The sequence below is a fragment of the Chaetodon auriga genome, chromosome 21 (assembly GCF_051107435.1).
Source record: "Chaetodon auriga isolate fChaAug3 chromosome 21, fChaAug3.hap1, whole genome shotgun sequence".
NCBI classification, from domain to species: domain Eukaryota; kingdom Metazoa; phylum Chordata; class Actinopteri; order Chaetodontiformes; family Chaetodontidae; genus Chaetodon; species Chaetodon auriga.
This window is the reverse complement of record NC_135094.1, coordinates 17014992-17034194: the sequence shown is the minus strand read 5'-3', so window position 1 is coordinate 17034194 and position 19203 is coordinate 17014992. Positions and strand designations below refer to the sequence as shown.

Sequence of the window (19203 nt, the reverse complement as noted above, 5' to 3'; positions counted from 1 at the left end):
TTCACTAATGAGAGAAAACACCCATTTGCCAGTTTTCATGAACTCCATGTTTCCTTTCTTTCCATTCTTGTCAAAGAAATCAGACAGAAAGACACAGAAAGTTTAAAAAACTAAAAATTGGCACACCAACTGTGCGATGGCCTCGGACCAGCGTGCATCACACTTTCTCCCAGCAGCAGTGTGATCCTTGGCTGTGAGCCATTGTTGGAGGTGGCAGCCAGGTGCTTGTTCTTAATGTGATACACAGCATAGTGCTAGTAATGTTGCCACACAAAGCTTGGTTTGGCATGTTTCATTTTTTTTACTCAAGTCTGTATGTGTGTGTGTGTGTGTGTGCAAATTAACCAATACATCGACATGTGTAACCTTACAAATATTATCTTAGTGGTTAAACGTTTATATCCCTGCTAGGTATAACTAGCTCTGCTATAGAAGATCAGTGTTTTTCCTTTACTTCCATGTCTTTTGTATGAACTGGTGAGGATGCCAGGGGCCTGTTAGCTTTAGCCTCAGTCTTTTAGCACAATGCCTCATGTAACAGTCTCATGTAACAGCCATGTATGTAGCCATCAAGCGCACATTCAAGACCCGCAGGTCGCTGGAAGCATGAGTACATCAGCCAGGGATAGTGCTTTTCAACCAGCTCATGAACTTATCATTAGCTTAATTAGTTAAGCTGCATGAGCTCGCTACATCATTGTGTTGTCATTTCAGCTGACAAAATCAAAGCTTGCTGGCAAGAAATGAGAAACCTGCTCTTGCTCACCTCTTGCGTAAAAATCAATCACCCACTGTCTTTAAAAGAAATTAGAGAATTTGAGTGGTAACGCTGAATCTGACCGGCAATGCAGGCCACTGTGTGAGAAGGAAAAGCTTGACGGGGACAGGAACGGTAACTAATGATGGTGGGGATTAGCACACAGGCACTTACCTTATCCTGCAGAGGGACAATTGAATGAAATTCTCAGAGATTCTCGTTAGTGTCGTGAGGGTCCGATGGCCTGTCCTCGGCTGCAGCTTAATTCAGGACACTGACTCATCATTTTCCCTGTGTGTCCCGTCTCATGTCTCCCTGTGCCCCCCCCCCCCCCCCCCCCCCTCCTGAGTGCATACTGATACACACCATGCACACTTACTTCTGGAGGATGCAGAATGCGATACCTGTCATCTGTTGATTATCTCAAGGCTTTGACCGCACACATTCTTTCTGTATTTGTGTGTGTGTCTGAGAAGGTGAGGGTATCTCAAAGCCCTGAGGACAGAAGTGCTGCGACTCCTTCTTTGACCAAGCTGCACAAATGTAAAATTACCCAAGAAATGTGTCATTAAAATGTCACCTCAGCTGGCTCGTGGTCAAATGCTCAATAATAGTACATTTATCTGTCTGCAGCAGAAGCTTTCAGTTCACCACCAGCCCTGACTGTTTTCATTTCCTGTCTCAATGGGAAATTGGCTTCCTGGTTTTTTAAATTTGAATGCAGAATTACTGTATTCTCTGCTACTGCGGTCTTCATTTACTGGAATTTATTGTCAATAAACACACTAACAGCCAAGGGAAAAGGGTTTTGCCTGTCTTTACAACTGTCTTTAATCAACATGTCCTGAAGAGATGAGCCTGTTCAATGAAATTTACAATGTGTGAAGAAGCTCTATGTCTTCACTTTTGAACTTTGGATGGATATAAAATAGTTCTCCAAGTACTTGAAGACAAAAATGCCTCCATATTCCAGAACAATAAAGGGCTTTTCTCGTAGCATAAACATAAGTACTGTGCTTTATGTTCTGGATAGATTATTTGTTATATGAGGGGGTGAGGCTGAGGATGATAGACATTAGATTACTTCATATCATTTCATCTTGCACTGTGGGCACTGCAAATTAAAAAAAGCAACCTGTTAGTCTCGGAGCAATTGTTTCTTGCGGCACAGTAACTCATAGTGGTTGACAGCAGGCAGCTGAACTTCCAGCAGACTGACGACTACACATATCAGGCCACATATACATTAAGGAATAATATGTAATCAGGCAGCCTACGATACAGATCATACTGTGCTGCCTTGGAGCCTTTTTCAACTGATGCAGGACATCATCAGTTTTCAGCACAAATAAGTCGTCAAACAGTATTGTTCAACACTCACCTCTAACTACGTCAGTAAGTTGATGCCAGTACTGACGGCTTTGTGTAGATCTATGGATTTCATATGTGCTCTTAATGTGAGTCGGATGTATGTGAGCTACTTTTGAAGCTGCAGAGTCAAGCTGCAACTTCAAGTATGTTATTATTTCAGAATTTGATGGTGAGGCAACCTGTTCTGCACATCAACACAATTTCAATAAAGAGAAAAAAAAAACTGGTAATGGGAAACAGAAATTCTAATCATTTTCAACAGTCGTGAAAAATAAAAAAGGGTCTGGACACAATGAAAGAGCTCCATATTGATGCCAGCACTTTGCTATAGTTGATTTCCAAATGAAAATGCCAGTCTTTCAGGCAGAATATTTTCCCTCCCTGAGTGTGACAGGACTTCAGATGACTGCAATGTGAATAAGGCTGTATAGGGGAGATGTGGGCTAAATATCAAATCCATCAGAGGCAGGTCGATAGGTGTGACCTTGTAAGGAACATTCTTCTCAGCTTGTCTCAGAGGGAACAAATTTCTCATAACTGTGACAACAGAGGAGCATCGTTTTAGGACAAAACAGTGGATGGGACATATTGCTTGTCGATTTTTATGGCTTTCCCTTATTCTTATTGGCCAGTGGTATAAAAAGTATTCAGATTGTTTTCTTAAGTAAAAAAAAAAAAAAAAACCCTTACTATTATTAGACAAACGTAGTGAGAGTATAAAAGGTAAAAGTAATCATAATGGAATGGTCCCGCACACTGATATTATTGTACTTCAGTCCAGTGGCCCCAGCTTAGGGTTGGGGCCCCTCCAAAGGGTCACAAGTTAAATCTGAGGAGTCATGAGATGATTACAAGGGTAGGAAAGAACAAACAAACAATTTGTATTCATTCATTTTTTTTAAATCTCTCCTTGTAAACCTCATGGACATCTTAAGTGTGACAAGGAGCCCCTTGACACATAAGTAAGTTGTCCCAAGCTAAGAGGAGGGGGACCCACCACTTTAATCATATCAAATGCAGCTGATGACGTTTATTTGATTTGATTTTTTTAATTTCAAAACCAAAAAGTAGCGAGCTACAACTGTCAAATTAATGTTAAAAGTACAGTATTTCCCTAGTACAGTGGAGTAACATACAAACTATAAATAATCAGTTAAAGTACAAATACAAAAAAATTGTACTTGAGTACAGTGAGTTACTTTTTCACCACTGCAGCCTGCTGATGTTCATGCCTAGTTTATTTTGGGTCAGGAAAACTAGTCGAGCTTCAATTTTAACTGAATCTCCAGAGAAAAAGTAAAAGTAAATTTATTTGTGTTTCCGTCCACTGCTGTTACTTAAATATTAAACACAATTCTGGCATCACCGTTATTTTTTTTTTATATATATATATGTGCAAATTGAAAATGCTCACAGGTGGATCAGGTGGATTCAAACACACTTATTGTGTATTACATGAATATAGCATGAGACGCTCAAAAACCAAAGAGAGTGCATTAACTTAACCATAAGCACTTTAGGACCTGTAAATAAAAGATTCTCTCAGGCTGAAAAGTGCTGCAGTCTGAACGGTTGGAACCGATAATGTCAGTAATGCAGTGTGAGAATGAGTAAATAACAAACAGCATGGTTTCAAACAGTTCCATTATAATGCGATAAGCAGAGGGCAGGAGAAACTGAATGAGCACCTAAAGGTGCCGTTAAATCGCTAAATTGGTGTCCAAACTAACCAGAATGAAGTTTCACTGCTCATGAAGTCTTTACTAATTAAATACTGGCTTTATCTTTCCTAATACTGTGAAACAAAAATTGAGAGAGCAACAGAAAAAAAAAAACACACATACACACATTATACACACATACAGTGGTAATTGCCCAACCAAGTAACCACAGTATTTTCAGAGAATTAATTATTCACACAATCAATTATGCAGCCGCTCGCACAGACACAAGCAGGTCTGCTTCAAAGTCCACAACAACCTTCCCTCAACATAGTTTGCTTATAATACACCCACACAAGGCAGGTGTCAGTTGAGCCAAAACAGTCTCATTGAATTATTAAGGGGATGACTTTAAGCTGTTGTTTTAGCAAGATGCTGTCTCGCTTAATCTTTATTCCAACATTATTCATTAAAGATGAACACAGAGACCTCCTCCCCTTTCTCCTTCATCCTCCTCTGCTTTCATTTTCTTGAGATCTACTCTTACCCTTTCAAGTAAAGATGTGGCTTTTGAAAAGTCTAGCTGCTAAATGTTTTAACAGGTGCTGCCAAGATCTATTCTGCAGTGTCTTCCCCGCCCTGTGAGATTTGCCTCCCTTGTCCTTGGCTGGTAAACACAATCTTCACGCTTGTCCCTTACCTGCTATTTAAGAGCGCATCGGCTCACTACCTCCAGGGATATGCACCAGAATTTATTGGTGGGGAGGTCAGGGTGCCTGTTGTCCTGTTCGGGATTCATCGCCACGCGCGGATACGATACCTCGTGCACAGGATGGGAGAGTGCAGAGCGGGGCTCATCTGAACTTATTCAAATGAGAGCGTGTCTTTGAAGCATTGCATGTGGTGAGCTTTGTTATGGGTCCCAGCGGATCGCCTGTTGACGGTCTCTCAGGTTTTCTAACGAGGGGAGCCTTGGCATGTGCCTTAGGGCTTGTTCACAATCACTTGCTGTGCCTCTCTGATCACTCTCTCCGCTTCTTTATCTCTCCTTTTAAATACGGCCTTGAAGTACGCTGGAGGATTTTGAAAGGCAAACACAGAACACGACCATATACTCCAGGTACCGGTTCAGGGCTACCACAGGAGTGTCATTTTGTCCACTGAATCATTAATAGCAGTCTGAGGTTTTCCTCCAAGGAGGGTCTGAGAGGGACTGATGCCTGGAGTCCAGTCACTGTCTACCACATGATTACCACTGCAGGGACCAGGATATTAATATTAGCACTTGACGTGCTGCAGGAAGAGATGCTATCAATGATTACCAATCAGGGACTTTTGATTGTAGAAGTAGAATAACAAGGATTTCATTCAGTTAGCTTAGCTTAGCATGCAGACCTGTATGGCTCTGTCAAAGGTAAAAACAGAAGCAGAATCCAGCACATGTAAAGGCCACTAATCAGCATGTTACATCTCGTTTGTGTAATCTTTAGAAAAACCAGAGTGTGACAATAATAAACTGTGTTTTACAGGAGGTGATGTCAGGGGAGGCTCCATGAAGTCTTGAAGCGTAGGGCAAAGACGGGAATCCATGAAGCTACGCCTCCTCTAAAGCAACTGCGCCGTCGCATCCAATTTGGTTTTAAACTGATATAACATGTGAGCGTTTGAGAGGCTCGTAGGTTTTGTTTTTATTAGCTGTTTCCTACTGCAATCCCACTTGCAGTTCCCACTGTGATCTCCTCATCTAACGCTCATCAAGACAGCAAATAAGCCTGTTTCCCCAAAATATCAAAGTATTCCTTTAATGACTGTCTGTCCCTACAGTCCCTTTACGAGCGCTCAAACTAAGAGGCACAAAGAACCGCACAGTGAAATCAAATAAAGCAGCTGATTTGGGATGAGAAATTTGGGTTTGGTGACAAATTGCTGAAATGTGATGGATATACACCGAATTTACACAGATGATAGAAAAAGCTCTACATGCTGTTGACTACATGTCCAAACACTGATAATCACACACATTAAATCTTTGGCATATTGACATTTTCGCATTTCATTTGTGTTTAGCTGAAGCTTAATGGTGTTTCAAGTCAAATTTTCAATTCCATTTAAAACAAACAGTCACCTGTTTGCATATCAGGTGGCTGATTTACTGAGAGGGAAATTGTTCTTGGAAATTAGCACATCTACTTAAAACCTAGAAAATCTCAAGAACACTTGTGTTTGGCTTCTATCTTGCTGCTGATGAGTATGTCTAGGTGACAATAACAGTGTTTTAGGCGTCTATCTTGCATTTCCGTCTTTCGCTTGGCAGGAGTTTTGAGCTTGTTTGGACGCTTTCAAGGTTTCGTCAGAAATGCTCTTACATGACTCTGAAGTGATTGCATTGACAGACCCTGAACAGAAGCAGTTCCGTACAGTCCCAGACCAGATACAATATGTGGCACTGACATATACACATGTAATTGTCAGTTGTTATGAAAGTAATTTCAGCTCTCTGGCTCCCTACAGTAGCTGATCAGCCCCTTCATCTCCTCTATAGAGAATACAGTAACATCAGGCTGCTGTGGCTGCTTATTAACTGAATCACAGAAATAGCTTAGAGCACGGTGCACCCATACTCAAAGTTTACTAAGAATTGATGTGATGGTGACAGGGTGGTTGGAGATCATTCTCTTGGGTCTCCCAGTCAGTCAGTGTATTGAGCAGATTCCCCAGGTTCCTTGCTGAGGACTGTTTGGAGCTGAGAGCCAGGATCCTGCTCTCAAATGATTGCCACTCGATCCTTATTTGTGCTGACGGAGCACTCTGCCTGCATGCTTAATGCACTGCTTTGGATTGGTGGGTCGTATAGGAATAGTAAAAATGAAGTGTACATGTGGTGCCAACCCATCTGTCATGTAGAAATGTTCCCTGCTGTATATGTTCTGGAGCTGGAATCAGTCTTTCAGGTATATATGGATGATTTGAAATTTGGTACAGGGACAGGTATATTGTACAAGAGTGCATCAATGAGGGAAATATATTTGTTTTAATTTTTATTATTTGGGAGATGGGGAAAGGTGTGGAGGGTTAAGGTGTTTTAGGCAGCATTAGGGGTCCATTAGTCCATTATAATGTTGGACAAAGACATTAGAAGCCAATGCTTTGCATCGCAAATTCAGTCTTATTCTGGGCATTTTCAGACTAGTTCTGGTCAGCAGCATTGCAATTTAACATTGGTCCAGTTTGCCTCTAGAGAATGTAGTTTGCATTAAAGCTGGAAAGCCTTTACCCGACTTGAACCGGAGGAGCCACTGCTGCTGTTGACCGATCAGAGCACACTATTATGACTCTTCAAAATGTGTTCAATTAAAGCCCTTTTAACTAAACTGCATTTATTTGTGGAGCAACATGAAGAACATTATTCTAATTCTACTTGAAATGAAATTATGATAATTGACTAATACACAACATTTAATTAATTTTCCAATACACGTTCTTGGTGCGACGCAGTAAGCCATCAAACCCCAACATCAAGCGCTGCAGGCTGTGTGTATTTGCTGGGGATACTTAGGCCTTCTTTCAGCCTGTCTTTATCACAAATTGCAAATGGCCAAAATTACCTCTTGCACAGGTGACATTACAATGCTGAAATGCTAATAATATCATAGACAAATGCAATTTAAGTCATTATGTAGTTGGCAGGATGTGACAGAGAGGAGATTTTTCAGCTAGAAGTTAATGATCTCACCACTGCCAACATAGCATGCTGGAAATATTAAACCAGAAAGAGAAGACCTAAAAGGCCCAGGAAAACTTCTTGCTGCAGAATGTAAATTATTAACCTGTTTGTGCCAGCAAAGGCACCCACACATGCTCAACAAAAAGCTCTGAAATTGTTGCCTCTCTCTCTCTCTCTCTCTCTCTCTCGCTCTCTCTCTCTCTCTCTAACTCTACCCAATAAGTAAGATGCATAGACAGAGTTAAAGGCCCCACACATGGAAACCATGATAACACTGACTTAAAGCTAAATATCTATATAGTGAAATCTTAGGTATTCTGCATAGGAAAGAGTGCATGCTTAGTTTTATTTAACTTGCTATTACCCATACTCTAGAATAAGCGAATAAGCTGAATGTCAGCTGTTAGATGGATCTCATGAAATTTTGGTAAGACATGGTCCCCAGATGATGAGTCCATGTGACTTGGACTGTACTCATCTACAGCTAAACATCATAAAAAAAAGGCCTCCTGCTATGTCTCAAGGTGGTGTAAGGTGAGTTTGATTGTTCCTTGCTGGGTCCAAATGGAGGACAGCTGTTCTCTTGTCTCAGATGAGTGTTTCGGCTTCACTTAAAGGCCACTGCGGCTGTCAGGTCCCTGTGTGATCCCAGGGGTGCTGTGCAATCTCTTCACATCCTCTCATGCAGACGAATTGAGGTGCACTTTGGACTGCCGCAAATGGTTTTTCTCTCATCCATGTTGGGGAAACTGGGAGTGTTGCTGAAGACTAAATGGTTCATGTTAATGGCGTCCTTGTAATTACGTACATTCAACTAAAACAAACGGTCACTGGCTACAGTCAATGTAACAGAGCTCGATAAGGGCAGTGCAAGTGTTTGAAAACTTTGAAAAAAAAGTTTTACAGGACCAGTGTGTAGGATTTAGTAGCATCTAGCAGTGAGCCTGCCTGTAAGCTAATAAGATGTCGGTAATTGTAATTGTGTTATTTCATTTGAAAATGTAATAGCTTACATTTCTAATTACTGCCAAAAGTAGTGGAATTACAGTCTGATGTTACATTGGAATGTGTTACTCCAATGCTGTCTATTAGATGCACGAGACATCACGTCAACTGTTGTTCGCTTCCTGGGATCCTGAAGGGGAGTTCTTGTTGAGATTAGGACTCATTCATTAGCAGTTGAACTGAGTGTTTTGTTTTAAGCACTGACTGCCACCTTGGCAGAGATTTAAGAACATTTTTTAGTTAATCATAGCAAAGCAAAAACATTAGACAATAACTGGCGGTGGCTCAGTAAGTAGAGCAGAAGGTCGGTGATTCGATCCCTGATCTATGTGTTTGAATGGGTGAATGCGGACTTGTGTTGTAAAAAGCGCTTTGAGTGGTTGTCAGACTAGAAAGCGCTATACAAATACAGTCAATTCACTTGGTGTAAAGAACCTTCTTGCAAAAAACACAAAAGGCTACGTATTGGCACAGTGCATGGTCACAATGCTCTGGATGGTAGCCACTGAGGGACTAATGATTCAAGATTTAGAGAAGGATATTGTATGTAAGAAAGAGGGCTGGAGACACGACAGAGATTTAAGGCCAAACAAAAGAAATCTCTCGAGATGGAATTTTAAAAGTGGGTTTTTTGCCACTTGACATTTTAATGTAGCATCTTTCGAGTGGCATATCTTCTCGTTGTTACTAACAGGCTATTTCTGCACCACTCTTCTCAGCAATCGTTGGTTAGTCAAACAGTGCCATGCTAGTCCATTTCGTCCATTGATTTCCCGTTAATAAAGAATGCGCTTCTTGGTTCAATCACGCTCGCTTTCTCTTGCTTTGTTCCTCTCTTTATTTTCAACAATCCAGAACGGTAAATACACTACTTCCTGAGAGCCAGAGGGTTTTTCCTACCACACAGTGTTTACAACCGCGAACGCAGAGGCTCTCAGGAAGTAAATATACTTTATCACAACTGCGTTTTGTCAATCAGTGATTGAGAATAGCAAAACTGACATTTATATGATAATGTAGGAGATTATTACTATGCTCATCCACAACAACTCAAAGAAGTTTGATTACTTCATTTAAATGAACTGTGCATCTTGAATATGTAAAAAGACCTGTTAAGGATGCAAGGATTCTCCAGAGACAAACACAGTATTTGTTAAAGGACTCAAAAGCAAGTTGAAAGGAACATGAGTGTGGAGCCGAGTTCTCCTCTGAAGCTACGGGGGAGCATTTCTTGATTGTTTTTCTTGTGTGTGCGGTTCCACATGAGTATTCTCTTTGGTCACTTCTCTACAAAGACCCCCCTCTCCAAAGAAAGTAAGATAAAAAGGGAATACAAAGTCCATTTCTTTTGCAGCTCGGCACAGACTTGTCAGTTGTTATTATGTGGATTTCTTTTGCACTCTTCGAGAAGAAAATAAAAGGTTCAGCGGTGGTCAATCCTTTGAAGTGACACAGGCCATCACTAACATTTGTTTCAAGGAGGCTCAGGAGGACTGAATACTAATTAGGTCTGTTTTTTCCCCTCAGACTTTCAAGGAGAGGAGTAGCAGGATTACAGTGATCTGACTGAAACAATTCGCACAACTGTAACAGAATCCTAATTAGAAAGACCGTGGACACTTTGAGGATGAAGTCAATTACAATTTCGAGATAAAGGAGCAGAAATAAAAACTTAAAGGAGTAGTTTGCCATTTTGGAAATGCTCTTATTGGCTTTCTTGCTGAGAATCTGATGGAAAGAATGATGCTGCTAATGTGTGCACCAAGACATGAGGACTGAAAACAGGCAAACAGCTAGCCTAAAATCTGCCTCGAAGTGGCTTTTGTGACTGTTTGGACAGGCTAAGCTAACCACTGGCTGTAGCTTTGTAATACTAAACAGATATGAGAATGGTGTGGGATTCCTCATCTGACAAAATGTGAAATGATTTCTTTGAGTTTTCATTTCTGCTCCTTTACCCTTAAATTTGCATTGAATTCGTCCTGAAAGTTTCACACATTGCACATTGTTTCAACCAGATGTCTCCTGCCACTCATCTCAAGAAGAAAAAAAAAGGCACAATTAGTAGTTTGTCTTCATGAGCCTCCTTGAAACTAATGTTAAAGATAGCCTGTGTGACTTCGAAGGATTGACCCCCCACTAAACCTGGAAAGATCCAAGAAACCTGCAAAACCTCCTGTAAAGATGCAAAGTGTTGCAACACCTTCCCTTCAGACTAAACATGTCGTAATGTGTCAGTCAGTGAGCTTCAGAGGTGCTTGAAGGGAGATTTTGTTATCCAGCCTATTTTTTTTTGTCATGTTTCCATTGTTTTTTGCTCAGCTAAGTGGCTGCTAGCTTCATATTTACTGTACAGGCATCAGAGCCGGATCACATCAGTATGTAATCACTACAGTACAGACTGCAGAACATCTCCATTCCTGTCCTCTTCTGGAGAAAACAACCTCTCTTCCCCCACAAAGCCAAGCAAAACTGTCATGCACAATTTCCAAACTTTGTTAGTTGTCACATGCACAGCTTGTCTTTGTCGGCTTGCTGTAATTCCAATGTGATAAAGAGGAATCTCTCATTGGGCTGCAGCCCAAATTGAAATTAATGAACATGAAGCTATGTAAAACATATGCTAAAGTTCCTGTGCTCTATTCCTCACTCTATTGGAGTGTTTACATCCATTGTGTATAATGAGGCTTGATGCGTCCTTCTATATGAATGAATAAAAAAAACAAAAAACACTCATCCAGTGGAGTTGTACGTGCTTGTGAGCCTCTTGAAGAAGCAAACGCTTACTGCACTCGGATGCACAGTGAAATATAGCCTCCATCTCAGAAGCACATGGAAATAAGCAGCAAATATATTTAATTTTTTTTCATTCTTCCTGTGACAAACAGAGGAGACATTTTATTCAAGTTTCCATTCATGTACTCAGAATGAAAGGGAATTATTGTAAGATGGTACTTTATTGGTTTCAAGAGAGATGGAATTGCACCGGCCCAGAGTCTTAGTCGAATTAACATATCCTTGACTTAAAGCATTTGACATTCACAGATCTACTCCAAAGTCATTTTACATAAACCATCGAGACATTCGGCTCACTGTTGTTTAGAATCCAGTTTTTAATATTTAAATGAACTATAAAAAGCACATTAAAACATATTCTCATTTTAGTTACAAAAATGGGTCACCTAAAGGGCTTCTCATTGCATTCACAGAAGGAGTTGAACAGTGGATGTCTAACCGTTACCGTATTTCTCTCTTAAAAAAAAAAAAATCCCCACCCAAAATATATAAACTTAATTGCTTAACCAAGGTATATACAGGGCATAACATCCTTGCATCTTACAGGTTATCAAGAAAGTTTGAGGTATACAACCAAAATAAAAAGCCTGTCAGGAAACAAAACAGAAAAAAAAACAACAAATAGAATTAAATAAAGGAAAAATGAATGCCATGATTGCTTCCTACTAGCACAGGATCACAACATTAGTGGGAGATGTTGCCGTATACGTGCTGGTGTGATACTTCCAATTGTTTCACCTACGCTCACAAGGGCAAAACAGCAAATAACCTCAAGCTTTGGACTGTCAATATATACAAAGGGCATACAGTCTAATTTAGCAATAGAGAATTGTTTGAATGCTCACTTTATTTGCTTCATGACAGGTACACAGTATGTGTTCAAAACAAACAAACAAACAAAAAAAAAATCCAGAATTATAAATTTATTTGATTGAATGATGTCTTTAACTTACACTGCATATCTAACCGACATTGAAATTAAAGAGCTGGAAGCAGAATCTGATACACATGCAAGTTTTGAAAGTGGATTCAGAAATAACAGTATTGTACAAAACAATAATTACAGTTTTTTTTTTTTATAATTATCAAAATACACCTTCTTTCTTAGCACCTCTTTATACTTTTTGTGTTTTTTGAACAAGCACCATTGTAGTCGTTTTCATACAGCACCTGGAGAGTCCAGAGAGGAGGTCCGTGTCCCCTCGTGTCGCCTGACCCCCTCTCTTGGTTACCTCCGATTCACCCTCCTCTGCCACGCGTTCGAATGTCCTTCACCTCTGCTCCATAACGTGGTTAAGTCATGTGGTTCGAGCCCTACAAGGGCAACAAGTATTTTCCTGGGTTACACGTACATACATGGAAAGACATGTTTGCTACACCATCTCTTATTCAAAACTTGCATGTGGCATAGAAAAGGGTGGGGGGCTAGAAATGGGGTTTGGTGGTACCCAAAACGTCTCAACTTGACTTTCTTTGCTGGCCCCATCAAGTCCTTTTTTTCTTTTCCGTTTTTATTTAGCCAAGGAAGCAGACGGGCCCAACTTCAAACCCAAACTTCTGGTTCGGGTCCCCAAAGTCAGTCAACATGACGTCGATGATTGGAACCTGATCGATTTTGGGAGTATTTATCTCCATCACAGTCTTTCCGTAGCCCTTCCTCGTCTGCAGCAAGAGAGACACAGAAGTAGAGAGTTAGACAAATAAATCCCAGAAAACTACACACATTCTGTCCCGTTTCTCGCTGCTCGAAACCCTGCGTGTTCATGTTCGCCAGGCCAGTGGGAAAACTTTGCTAATGCGAGTCTGAGATGAGTTTTCACAGTCATCCGCTGTCATCAGCTACAACCATAGCTTTCCACTCTTCCTTGTTTCACCACTAATATGATTTCATTTTAGGAGTAATAGTCCTGTTCAGCAAGTGCCAAATGGATGAGAAACTGATGACAACCATTCAAAGCTTGGCAGTTCTTTGACTTTTATGTGAAACACCGCGGGAGTAAATGTGTCAGAGTCACGCTTGATTTTTGCTGGAAAAAAACCTGTTAGTGGGTTTTTGTTCTTAGCAGCCACAGCTAGCTTCATTCCTGATTCCAAAAAGTTTGGACACTGTGTAAAACATAAATAAGACATTCCACAGGTAAACAGGTTCATTGGTAACAGGTGACAGTATCATGATTGGGTATGAAAGGGGCATCCGGGAAAGGCTCAGTCGTTCACAAGCGAGGATGGAGCGAGGTTCACCACTTTATGGACACATGATTGGATAAAGGATGTTACTGCATGGGCTCAGTAAGCACAGTTTGTGCCTGCTTCTATTTAAGTTTTACACAGCGTCCCATTGGAATCAGGGTTGTGGCAGAACTCATCCGAAAAAATCTAAATACAAACAGTATTTATGGACAGGGCTTACCGCGCATCCGTCTGAGAGGGCCTTGATGTAAGGGTTATTGTCATAGGACATCTCCTCGTCGTTGGCGCCCAGGAAGCGCAGCGCCTTGTCATAGCTGTCGCTGGTGGCGTCGTGCCATGCCACAGACTGGTGGCAGCTGTAGGTGAAGTTTTGCCTGGCCGAGGCTGTCAGTAGTCTGAGGAAGGTCATCTGTACCATGTTTATTGTGCTTCCTTCTGCGTCAACATAGGAAAGCTGTTGGTGGCCAAACAGAGAGAAAGACAGTTCAAAATTAAGAAGCAAGAGTTTCACTAAACAGTCTGATTTATGTATTTGTTTCTAGAAAGCAAAATAAAAAAAAAGATAAATAATAACCAGAGCTTGTTTAACATGTTTTGATCCATCGACAAAGATGACAGGCGACACATCTCCAACAGCCAGCTTTGTATCACTACTGAAACATAAAGCAAGACCGCCTGGGAGACTGTATGTGAAGAACTAAATATGTGTAAAATAAATTCAGAAAAAGTTTTGGCTGCCAGGGGGAATTAAAATAGAATTCTCTAAATAAGATTAAGTCTGTAGTTTATCAATGCCAAACACAGACAGGCTGAAGGCACTGAGAACATCTCAGTCTCATTTCTGTGAGAAGAGGCAGCTGAAAAGTCACTAATTTCCTTTAATACGAAGAGTGCTGACCCATATGATACTGAAGGCAGTTAGGAAAGGAATAATTAGAATATAACAAGCATAGAATAGAACTGCCTCAAATAAAAAGACCAATTAGACAGAGGTTTTCCAGTTGATATACAGTAACCACTGCTGTCTCCCAACCCATCAAATTCCCAGAAGAGCTTTTACAAGGCCACTAGCAAATAGTTAACACTAACACCAGTTGCTCTGTCACGAGTACTTTCACCATTACTGAATGGAGCCACATTACTTTCATCCCAATAACTGCTGAGGAGTTCGAACATGGCCATTAGAGGACATGCTGCATCACCTAAAAGCCCCCTGCCAGACTGAGTTTTGCTCAGATGGATTCAAGGCTCACGTCAGTATCCCCAAACTCTGGAGAGAGTACTGCTCCTCAGCCACACAAGGATTTCTACACTGAAGCATCAATTAGCCTGACAGTACTTCCATTCCAATGCGATCTAATTACTGTGTTAAAGCTTTATCATTGTTACCTTGCAGTTTGAGAAACATGGGAATTCTACTGTGTGTTAGTGTATTTAATAATAATCACATTGCATTCATCAGTGTTTTAGTGTATGTGGTAATTAAAAAGTGCACATGTGAAGCACTTTGCATTTGTATGTGTCTTTGTCTACAAATTGAACAACATACTGTATTCTGTGCCTCAGTTTAATATTATGAGCCTTTTTTAGTCTCTGAGAAAACTCGAATCTAGAGAAACGAGAGGTTTTCAGAGCACACGTGACCCTGATGTGAACACTAACTTTGTGTGAACCTTGTCTGAACACGCGCATCAAAGGAGCCCTTCGTCACCAGACGTACTGTACTTTAACACTGAACGCTCTGTCACAGTCAGTCTTTTAAAGTCTACATCTGTGGATATACATAAGCATGACACCAGTTTGATGGAGCACGACAAACTTATTTCTTTCATTTCCGAGTACAAGAAAACAGTGGCTGATGTTTACAGAGACAATTTTTAACTGTTCAAGGGCAGAGCGGGGACGACTGAATACTAAGCTTTGAGGCATTCTGCCTGAATCCTCTGTAATGTTTTATTGATGCTCTGTTCTGTGTACGCTGCAGTCTAAGAATTGCAATGTTCTGACAATGAAAATGAGGCACGAGTTCAAAAGGATGGCGAATATTTTAAGTAAAAGCCAATCGTGTTCATGATAAAAGCGCGTATTGTTCACTCTGAATTCTCTCTGCTGTGGCTTTGCCTAAAATATGAACACTAAAACCATCAGGCACTTTGGGATTTCTTTATGGGGCGCAGCTTTGGGTCACTGCGTTGCAATTCCATGGGTGGTGCTGCTATTTGAGGTTACTGGTGGCTGGAACCTCTGCACAGGTGCATGGAAAAACAGGAGAAATGGAGCAATGCATTGAGTAAAACACTGCAGACTTACTATTTTACCACGTTTAAATTCACTGAACCATGACCCAGGGACTTCTTTGGGCCATGAAGATATTCTGACCTGTAAGAAACAAAATCAGACAGAGCACATTAATAGCAGACATTATCATGGGCATTACTTTTTGTTAGGAATAATGCAGTAAACAACAACAACAAAGACATCCTGATGTATAAAGCACAGCCTCAAGGGTAGCATCAAAGTTTATTATCTGGGAGCAGAAGATAAACCTGTTTGTTATTTCAATATCTTTGAAATATTGTTTTCACAAACTTGGTAGAGTCACATCATTCTATAGCATTTGCCTTTTGGTGGTTTCCGAGTTGTTTGCACAAAACTGAATATTTAGTCAGAACAAGCTGAGCCCTAAAGCAAATCAAATGGCTTCTTTTGACAACTTCAGCGCTGTTTGTCGACGTGTTGGTTGAACATGATGGCTTAATATCTGATGAGAAATGGTGATTAGAAACAGGCCGTTATGAATCTCATGGGTACAAATCCAAAGTCACTTACTCCATTAGACTTCTTATCTGGATAGATGCAGGTTTCGCCCCCGGCGGTGAAGTTACAGTAGACTTTAAAAGAATCCCCAGAGCAGCCCTGGTTCGGATCAATCCAGTATTCGCCTAAGGAGAACCAAGCACACTCAAACAACCAGTTCTATAAGCGTCCACAGAAAATGGCTCAAAGCTCCTTTTCGAAAAAGAAGTGTGCTGTATTCCTTGATCCTATGTGAAATTGTGCCTCAGAGTAATTTACTGCTTATTTTCATGGCTTATATGCTGCTATAGAAAATGTTATCACCGTGCCTGAAGCAAGGTAGAATTTATGTGCAGCAATTTTGACTAAATATTTTTCCTCAACAGAAGAAAATTGAGCACTGATGAACCTAAAACAATCCATACTGCTGTAAATGACAACTTTGCATGTTGTTAGACTCTAATAGTAGCGGGGGCACGTATTTACCAGACCAGACAGGCCAAAAGATAGCAAAGGAAAAAAAGTTCTAGCACTGATGAGGCCAATTTTGTGTGGGCGATGTTCTCTATCACTGTTTTCAACACTAAGTTACTTTTCTCCCCTGAGCATCAGTTTGTCAGAAAAACAAGTGTCTTGACCAAAAAAGAAAATGAGAGGAACTGGGGAGAAACAGAGGGTTATGAGGCTCTTCTCTGCTGCGGCCAGACTTTGTGATTTCCACTGATGAGACAGGTGTGTTTCCAGATAAATTCTTTACTTCCAAGTGTAAAGCCTGGGATTTGATTCGGCTTACCATCGGGGAACTCTGGGTGGCAGAGCTGCAGATCTTTGCATGTTCTGGCCGGGTTGTTTTGCGTGCCCATGGGGTATTTCATGCGTTCGATGTCCTGTTTGAGGTTGTTGAGTGAGCCGAAGATGTCCTCCATCCCCTCGCCGTAGTCCATTATGGCAGCGTCTGACTGCATGTCACTGGAGCGCTTGGTCTTCTTGGGTGACTGGATGGGCAGGGGCTGGATTACTTCACCTGGTGGGCCCTGTAGGGTGGGAAAAACTGATTTAGACTCCACACAAGAAGGCTGACCTTAGATGCTGCACAATGCTACAGTACTGTCAGTGGAAAGTGTGAGTGGAAAAACAGGCATGGTCTTAAATACTCACAGGAGGACCAGGAGGACCAACTGAACCAGTGTCTCCCTTTGGACCAGCAGGACCCTGGAATAGAATCACAAAGAGAAACATATTATCCAAGATACCTTTAACATACACACGGTGACAATACGCCTTTAAACACACCAAGAGTACTCACACTTGAACCCTTGGATCCCTTGGGGCCTTGAGGACCCTGCGTGAGAGAGAACATAAGCACAGCAATTTGGCAAAGTCATTCTGTCATCAGTGTAGAATCTAAATGAATGACTGAATCAGAAGAGGACTTACAGGCAGACCGGGAGGACCTGGGGGACCGAGAGGACCGGCAGATCCACTGATACCCTGTGATAAGATGAAAGCAGATATATATTAAAGAAAGACTGGAGAGAGAAGTATTATTGTGAGGCTTGAATAAGGAGTAAAATGACAAAGCTATAATATAACGGCAAAGGACCAGAAACATGGAATGAATACTTAGTTTATGAGCTGAACAGATGCATAATGGGAAGAAGCTTTCACATGGACTTATGGTGATTTTCATTAAGTGAGAGAGACAAAGTCTTTACTTTAGCCATCGAGAGCAGACCAAGCACTGCGCTGCTGGGGTGCTGTTTCTTTGAAGCCAGCAATTCACAATCTTATAGCTCAATTTTGTCAGGAAATGAAGCCACACAATATAAGGCCTATTTCTAGGCCTGAAAATAGAAATGGTAAACTGAGTGAAAACTTTTTAGAAGCTCTTGTGCTTTGACAAAAGGGGACATTACGATTTTATTAGGCTTAATCTCCAGATACTTAATCCAACTCATCACCTTAAATCACAAAACCGGGGCAGGCTGAGGGCCACTGTAGGACAGAACAGCATATTCAGTCATGCTGCAGTGTTTATTTAAAAATGGATGAAGGCTGTCATCAATCCTTTATCGAGCCCGAGCTCGAAACTCCTTTCAGTACTGCTTCGTGTTTAAGAGGGGTTCACTGGTTGAGAAAAGTATTTTAATTTCTTGGTGTTCAGAGAAGAACTCCTAGCAGTGTTTTCCAAAATGCAGAATATTATATTACCACAGTAGACATTGTATAGATTGAAACTGGCAACAATGGAAACAAGCGGGAAAAAGGAAATCGGTAGTGTGCAGTTTAAGGTGTTGAGCATGCTACGTTGCTAACACCTGCTAATTCAGTGGAAAACTAGAAACCAAAAACAGTGTTTAAAGTGTACAAAGTTAAATACCTTTAGACAAGATGTGTCAAAGTCACATTAACAGAGGCTTTTTTAAACATCTTTTGAGCAATGTGAATGAGTACTCCAATCTGTCAGAAGCTAGTGTGTGGATATAGTGAGTGAAGAGGTGTGTATTGCAGTGCAGCCGTGGCTCAGCTGCACAGCAACGGTTCTTTCGGTAGTTTTTAATCAACAGCAAGTGACTATGGCAAGACCTGTGGCCACAGTGGAACAGCAAAGGGGATAAAAAATGGCGAGAGGTGGAGGGCAAATGGCCCCCAGGACCAATGTGCGGATGGAGTCATCAATTACTTACACCGTCGCCCTTGCTACCGGGGGAACCTTGGGGCCCGGGCAAACCTCTGTCTCCCTTCTCTCCTTGCTCACCAGGGGGTCCGATCAAGCCAATCAAACCTGGGTGACCCTGGGGGACGAAAACAAATGTGCACACATAAAGAACAGTCAAAGATTACAGCAATGTCGCTTTGTGCACTCAAACTTTCAAGGTGCACGCATGTGTGACAAGGGCAAA

General features: G+C 41.2%; 1 protein-coding gene across 2 annotated transcripts in view; it reads right to left on the bottom strand.

Moving 5' to 3' along the window:
- Positions 1 to 11483: 11483 nt before the first annotated feature.
- The window catches only part of col11a1a (collagen, type XI, alpha 1a), a 77661-nt gene continuing 69941 nt past the window's right edge, over positions 11484 to 19203 (bottom strand). For both annotated transcript variants that reach the window (XM_076721473.1, XM_076721474.1), the window contains exons 59-67: positions 18988 to 19095; positions 17738 to 17791; positions 17607 to 17642; positions 17459 to 17512; positions 17094 to 17334; positions 16334 to 16446; positions 15815 to 15883; positions 13725 to 13958; positions 11484 to 12976 (exon numbers count right to left, since the gene is read on the bottom strand). In XM_076721473.1, the coding sequence (XP_076577588.1) occupies positions 12830 to 12976; positions 13725 to 13958; positions 15815 to 15883; positions 16334 to 16446; positions 17094 to 17334; positions 17459 to 17512; positions 17607 to 17642; positions 17738 to 17791; positions 18988 to 19095 (1056 nt within the window). In that variant the 3' untranslated portion in view covers positions 11484 to 12829. The remainder of the gene's footprint in view (positions 12977 to 13724; positions 13959 to 15814; positions 15884 to 16333; positions 16447 to 17093; positions 17335 to 17458; positions 17513 to 17606; positions 17643 to 17737; positions 17792 to 18987; positions 19096 to 19203) is intronic.